Source organism: Pteropus vampyrus, unplaced genomic scaffold (assembly GCF_000151845.1).
Source record: "Pteropus vampyrus isolate Shadow unplaced genomic scaffold, Pvam_2.0 Scaffold113, whole genome shotgun sequence".
Classification (NCBI taxonomy): domain Eukaryota; kingdom Metazoa; phylum Chordata; class Mammalia; order Chiroptera; family Pteropodidae; genus Pteropus; species Pteropus vampyrus.
The window spans coordinates 3,058,100-3,065,565 of NW_011888894.1; the positions used below are offsets into that span (position 1 = coordinate 3,058,100).

The 7,466-nt window shown below is 36.5% G+C and overlaps 1 protein-coding gene across 1 annotated transcript in view; it reads right to left on the reverse strand.

Moving 5' to 3' along the window:
• Positions 1-254: 254 nt before the first annotated feature.
• The window catches only part of GKN1 (gastrokine 1), a 22,056-nt gene continuing 14,844 nt past the window's right edge, over positions 255-7,466 (reverse strand). Inside the window, exons 3-8 of the mRNA XM_011365621.2 lie at positions 5,275-5,370; positions 3,502-3,555; positions 3,271-3,408; positions 2,074-2,184; positions 1,043-1,190; positions 255-349 (exon numbers count right to left, since the gene is read on the reverse strand). Of these exons, the coding sequence (XP_011363923.2) occupies positions 255-349; positions 1,043-1,190; positions 2,074-2,184; positions 3,271-3,408; positions 3,502-3,555; positions 5,275-5,370 (642 nt within the window). The remainder of the gene's footprint in view (positions 350-1,042; positions 1,191-2,073; positions 2,185-3,270; positions 3,409-3,501; positions 3,556-5,274; positions 5,371-7,466) is intronic.

The window sequence follows — 7,466 nt, forward strand, 5'->3', positions numbered from 1 at the left end:
CTAATAGTTGGGTCTAACGCACTTCAACAAATTGCTACTACCAAATTGCACTTTTGATCCTGTGCATTCCAAATGGAAATCGTAAGGAATTTTAGGTTAAACTAATTTCAGTGCTAAATAGGTTTATTGAAATGTAAAGAAACCAAACACAATCAGGAGAGAACATTTCAGAATGATATGATAAAAAACAATTAGAACTCATGTTTTTCTGCATAAAATATTGTGATGACTAAACCTAAAACAACTTTTCTTTTTCAGGCTTCCACGGTTTCTCCACAGAAAGAAATGTTCAGAATCCAGAGTATATTGGCATCAAAGCACTTTTCTGAGTAGAACATCAGGCTTGCCCCTGAGAAAAAGAAAAGAAGAAGCCAGTATCAACATCTTTTCAAGAACTCTTTTTCTGAGGGAGAGGGCAGCAGTGAATGGGGAGAGGAGAAGTCATACAGTTTCCAAACTAATTCTGCAACAATTTCAAGATCTAGCTATCTAGCTATAAAGGTTAAATCAATAGATTCAAAGATCTGAAAAGCTGCTGTTAGGTTAGGTTCCTAGGTGGATACTTCGTTTTTGTGTAAATTATCCTTTGAATGCTCAGAAATTAAGTGATTGTTCGAGCTGTAAAAGTCAAAAGATTCTATTGGCCTTTTGCTTTCATTTAGTTAACATGTATTCTTTGACCATGTCTTGAATGTACTCTAATTTCACCTTTGAAGGGCAATATTTCAGGATTCTTAATAGCACAGGACCCAGAGCCAAGATGCTTAGGATTGAACCCGGCAAGTGTTCTGTGACCTCTCTCTGTGCCTCAGTTTTCTCATGTTGAGTATGAAAACAATAATAGAACCTATCACATAAGATCGACGTCAGGAGCAAATGAGTTAACACATCTAAATCCTGAAGAATAATGCATGGCAGGGAACAAGTGCTGCGTAGCCTTGATTACCATCTAGGTAGTTGGAATCCTTTGTGGACATGCCTGAGAATAGTCTGACAATTTTACCAGCACTAACTTAGAGTGCATAATAGGGAGGCTACTCACCTTGAATCTCTTCAGCCATGTATGTTGGAATCCCCTTGCACATGCTAACGATGGAATCTCCAAACTTATCCAGGTCATTGACTTGGCCAGGGTTGATTGAATACATCAGGCTTTTGGGAGGTGGTCCCCCTGGTCCATTACCCTGAAGCTGAATATAGAAAAGACAGAGGAAAAGGAAGAGAGAGAATGAGTGCTAATCCCAGCAGTTTGTTGAATTGAGGGTTGTATACCAGGTCAACAGGCAGTATTGCTTGGTTATAATTTTTCTATAATCAAAATGAAGAAGAACCAATTGCAACCATGTATATCTCAGAATTTCTCATTGTCTCAAGGAATTTAGGTGGTTTGAAACCTCAGCTTCTCATAAAAGCAGAAATCTGAGGCTAAATTTATTTGGAAGCTTGGGCCTCATTTGGTCATTCATATTTCTGAAATTGAACTATGTGTTGACTAAATTCTGGGAATGCAGTTTATTTATTTTTCTACCCTGTTAATGAAAGGTAGCCATTTATCAGTTATATGAATATGAACTCAGGCAAACTTTTTAAAGAATGATGAATCCCTTCTCCCCACTCACTCCAACTGGGGTTGCCATATAAAATACAGGACACCCAGTTAAATTTGAATTTCAGATAAACAAATCATTTTTTAGTATAAGTATATCCCAAATATTGCATAGGGCATACTTATGCTAAAAATGATCAATTGCTTATCTAAAATTCAAAATTAACTTGGAATCCTCTATTTTTGCTAAATCTAATAATCATAACCCAACTCTTGCAGAAAAATGTCCTTGGAGAAGTGCTGAAGGCTCTCCTTGGTGTGAGAACTTTTTTCCTCTAACAGTAGAGGCTAGGTGTTCTGAAAAACCTCTGTAGGGGAAGGTGTGAGCCACAGCATTTGAGTGTGGTGGCAGCTGCCTCTCCTCAGGCACTTGACCAATTCTTCTTCCCATTTTGTGCTGCACACTACAACATACTATGGTCAAGAGGGGACGATTGTGACAAAAATAAAAGGACTTTTATTTTTACCTTCTTCTCTTTGACCAGGGCATCAAGGGCTTGAAGAGATGGCATGGCATCCTTGTTCATTTTGTGCACAATGCATGCTTTCTTGTGAAAGAGTCTGGTTGCAGCAAAGCCCTGTTAGGAAGATGGTAGAGTGTGAGAAGTATGTTCATCAAGGAACTTTCCTCATCAGAAAACAATTTTACCAGTGGAGAGAACCAGAACTCTGAGATCACGATGAACTGGGATAAAAGCACAGGATCTGGCCTTGTTTTGCAATCACATTTATGGCTAACATTTGACAGATTAGACCCCTGAGGGCAGAGACTCAGTGTCTAAGTTGTTGCTTTATCTCTAGGTTCTAGCGTGGTTAAGAATTACTCTACATGTCTGTTTTGCTGAAATAATTTAAAATACTATTATATATATATACATGTGTGTGTGCATCTATATATATATATATGCCTTACTGCTAAATTGTACACCTGAAACTTGCTGAATTTCATTAACCAATGCCACCATAATAAAAAAGTAAGTAAGTAAATAAATAAATAAATAAAAAGTATTAAAAAAATACTATCACATTTTAATCTTCTTTGGTCTTTATAATATTTCAAGGAGTCATGTAAGACAGGAATTAGTTTTTAAATTGATCAGATCGTAAAACTAAAACAATAAAGAGTCTTTTTAACAGTGTAAAGTTTGTTCAACACATAGCTGATAACTGCACAGTTGGGTCTTCTAACCAGAACCAAGTGTTTTTTTGTTTCCCTTACCAATTAATATTATCATTTACATTTCCTTTGGTCCCTTTAAATTACAGGTGAAATGTCAGTTTCTGTCTTTTTGGAAGGAACTTGAAGATCGAATGAGGTAGACTATGCTTTGACAGCAGTAATATTGTGAAGATCTTTTATCATTACTGAGGGGATCTCTAGGCAAAACAAAAGGCTGTTCATATTTGTCTTACAACCTCACAATCCCTTGAACATAGTGGATCCTAATTACTGTTTATTGGTTTGAATTTTCACTGATCATGGGAAACTTAATAGCAGTTACATCTAGGGGGTGAAACTAGGCAAGCAAAATTGGTACTCTATGCTTTATATGCAGTTAGAATTTATTTTATTTTATTTTTTTATGAATAGCAGGCAATTTTTCTGTTGTTATGAAAGAACTATCATATTTGTAAAGAATGGAAAGCGGGTGCTGGCTACTTACAGTGTTGTAATTCCAGAGCGTGTGCCAGGATTCCCACCCATTGTTATTGTCAACGTTGGCCACGTTGTGTTCATTGTTGACACTCACTGACTGCTGCCCACTTCCACCGCTGTTGTTGTTATCATTGATGTTGATACTCTGAAATTTTTGAGAAATCGATAATGGTTTAATATCATATTATTTTTTTTTGCAAATACATTTTGATAATAGACTTTAAAAAGTGAGACTTACATAGTCAGCAAAGGCAGGAGTCAGGAGGACACCAAGAAGTCCAGCAAAGAAAATCTGAAATCACAAATAACACTGGCTTCCTGTCACATGGCAAAACAATGTCTTCTTTTTTCTTTCTCTATCCAAGCTTATGGAAAGTATTTATTAACCTTACTACTGTGTTCAATGGTCTGTCTGTTCTTCTTTGACCTTGTATTTTTTTTCAACCATAAACAGTTTTAATGATAATGTACAATTGTGGTTGGTTACTTATATTTTGCTATTGTGATATATAGTTTTAGGATTTTTAATGTAGGTCTTATGAAAAAACTAATAAAGTGTTAGTGTATTGAAAAATTGAAAAATAAAATTGAGAATGAATGGCATGTGATATGAAAATAGTTATAAGTTCTAAAAATCATCACATCTGAAAATAATTAATTTTCCTATTTGATCTGAAAATTAAATAAGAATGATTTCCAGATCAAATGATTGCTCTGAATGCTTTCCTTCATTCCTAGAACTTCTACGAGCAAAAGTAGTCTTTTAATTTTTAATTATTTTTAAAGCAATGGATTAGTAAGCATGTTGGATACTGGTGCTGAGAGGCCAAGGATGGAGTGTCTGGCTGTTAAGCGTGGTTAGCAGAAGAGAAATCAATAGCTGTCCCAGGGTACCTGGGTTAGTCATTTGTCACTAGGTACATGACATTGCTTATTAGAACATAGAGCTTTATGCAGGGTGCCTGATTCTGAGTACCTGTTCTCATTTCCTTTGACTGGGACAAAATGGTTTGAGAACTGACCTGGTGATTCAAAGTAATTTTAAAAATTTGTTTAATTTTTCTCCTGATAGTTTAAGAGGAAGAAAAAATTAGTTTAAAAAAAAAAAAAGGTCGAGAGATGAAAGAAATTTTTGAGATCTACTAGTACAATACAATCCTTTCACAGATGAGGAAATTGAGTTTCAGAAGTCACTTAAATGACTTAACCAAGCTTGTATTAATGGCCAACGTTGTATTTCTTCTTCTAGGAGAGATCAAGATCTGATCTCCTGTATTATTTTAAACTTTATTGTTATTAGAACTTATTTCTAGATAATGATTTTACACTAGCAACTCCATTATGAAGGAGAGTCTGCTGTAATATATTTTAGTCTTTACTATGTTGAAATATAAAAATACTTCTCTGATTTCAGTCCTTTTGTTTGTTGTTATAAGAGATGCACGGTTAACCACAAGTTACTTTGGCAGAATTTTGTGGTCCACCTGCTACACTCTGAGCTTTTTAGCTGGAACCATGGGTGAGATGCTGCAAGAGCTTCATGCTTCAGGCCTTGTCATGAATAAATGACTATGGACAGTGTCTAAGGCAAATTGTTCTTACTTGGAGATTCATTTGACAGCAGAGAATGTGATAACATGTTTTTTTATCTTGCCTGAACCTACTCAGGAGTTTTGGTAAAAAAGGAATTCAAGAATGTGGGGAAAGATAAGGCATTTTCTGGGGCTTAGGGACTGTTTGCTCTCTGCCCAGACTTAAATCAGAAGATCTGAAAAGTAATTTTATTAAAGATAGCATGGTATAAGATGCTCAGACAGCTATTTAATCCCACTATAATTATCTTTATCTATAGAGATGTTTATAAATGCCACAATTCCATGAAAAGAAGAGATTTTTTTAAACAAAATTTTCCATTACAGTGATATTGTCCTAAGAAACAGATGCCTTTAGCTCAGAGTGTTAACAGTCTGCTATTAGAAGATAATAAATTCAAAAGGGAAAATCTACTCACTGTGAATCTCATCTTGGCTTCACCACAGCAGTGGAATGGAGGAGAAGGCAAGCATGGACTCAGACAAGGAATCTTCTCATATTTGTACTTGATTGGCTTTGCTCAAAATAGGTGTGACCAGGTGGAGTCAAAGACTTATCTACCTTCATTTCCCATATCTGTGTCATAATCCAGTGTACCAAGGAGCCTTTTGGAATATCTGCCTTAGCAAGGAACTTTGACATGGAGTTAATCTGACTCATCATTTGTTGAAGTTGAAGATATCACAACAAACTCAATATGATTTATGATAACTTTTGGTCCCACTGAAGTGTGGGTGTGGATATTTTATATATTGATATTACTTAGATTCAGAAAAGGAATAATCCCTAAAATCAAACAAGACTACAAATGAGAAACTGTGGGCACACTGGGCCTTCCAGATAGCAGCTCCTATAAGAATGTGAGAATCACTTCCTCTTCTTACCTTTACCTGAACCCATTGTAATGGTTTTGCTTAGGCTTAACATGTTCTGTTAGCTACTCCTACCAAACCCATCCCCCATTTCTGCAATCCTGAGCCTTCTCCAGGATAGTACCATGTATCCCATTAGACAACCTGAGAGCTGTCTTCAGCCCATTCTTCCTATCGCCACATCCAGTTAGTTACCAAACCTTGTCGTTTCATCTCAGAAATGCCTCTCAACTCTGGCCATAGCCATAAGTCCTCTCACCCAGACTTTTACAATGGTTATGTAATCAGTCATTCTAGTCGCCAATCTTTTATATTTTAGTGTACGACTCTACTATGCTTAGAATCTTTCACTGGCAGCCTATGAGATAAAATTCAAACCCATTGGGATAGCATCCAGGGTTCTTTATAATAAGGTTCCCAAAGCCTTCCTAGCTGTATCTGTCTCTCTCTGTCATGTAGCTATACCTGAGTTCCCATTGTTTCTGGGATATTCGAGATGTTCCATGCCCCTATGCCTTCACACATGTGGTTCTCTTACCCTGGAGCACCAATCCCTTGCCTTTCTTTAACTGGTAAACTGCTATTCATTTTTTCAAGACCCAGCCCAAATCCACTGCTTCCATTACATCTTCTTCCTAGCCTAGGAGGAACTTTTATTTTTTCTGGAGCTATAAAAGAAATCTCAGTCTCTTTATTTCTGGATAATTTAATATTCAGAAATTATGTTAAAATAATAAAAACATGTTTTCATCAGAAACAGAGAGTAGAAATTGTCATTTGGACAAAGAAATAAATGCTCAAAACAGTCTTGGAGGTGAATTAAAATTTTAATTTTTTTCCTGCTCTCTCCTAGAAACTAAAGCTGGTGAATCAAATTGTTGAAGAGGAAAACTTTATCTCATTAATCACCTATCAATTTCCCCTTTGGAAACCTTCTTGAGTCCATGATTATTCTTTTATGTGTGGATTGGAATCATAAGTTGGGGTTATATGGTTGTAAAGCTTGATTCACTATAAACATCTCTTTCAAATGTTGGTATGGGTGGTAAGATTTTGCTTATGTTTTCAATGTATCCACAAATTTCTTTCAAACTGACTCTTAAGCTGCAAAAGATCAATAAACCTGGGATGGGAGGCAGACATGTGTAAAGAGGTCTTCCTCTGCTTTAGGAACTGTCACATCACTGCAGAGTCAAAGAGTGGGCAGCGCAATGCCTTTACACTCAGCCACAGGTGTTACTGGAGAGTGGGGTCCTCTCCTGGTGCTTTGTCCATGTTCTTGATATCTCGAACAAAGAACTGAGTAAGACACTGAAATACAGTAGAAAAGTTTTATTAGAAGGGAAAATACACTTCCAGAAGTGGAAGTGGGCCTGAGGCCTGGTAACAAAGACTTCAGGGTTTTTATCCCTTTTTGCTGTGAGTGGTTACTTTTCTTAGAGGAGTGGGCTTCGTTGATTGACAACTAAAATTGACAGGACTCAATGATTCATTATTTTGCTTTCTGCGCATGTTTGTTCCCAGAATTCAGTCTGTTATAATGATATTAATGAACTTCCAGGCATATACATTATATTATAATTATGACATAATGAGGCTCAGGTGAGTTTAAGCTCCTTGGGGACTTCACTGTGCAGGTGTGAGTGACTGGCTTAAACTGGTATCTAATTCTCTGCCTCCTGGTTTCTTTGTGTGAGTTAAAAAATGCCTTCTGGCTTGCTTAATTGTGGGAGGATTA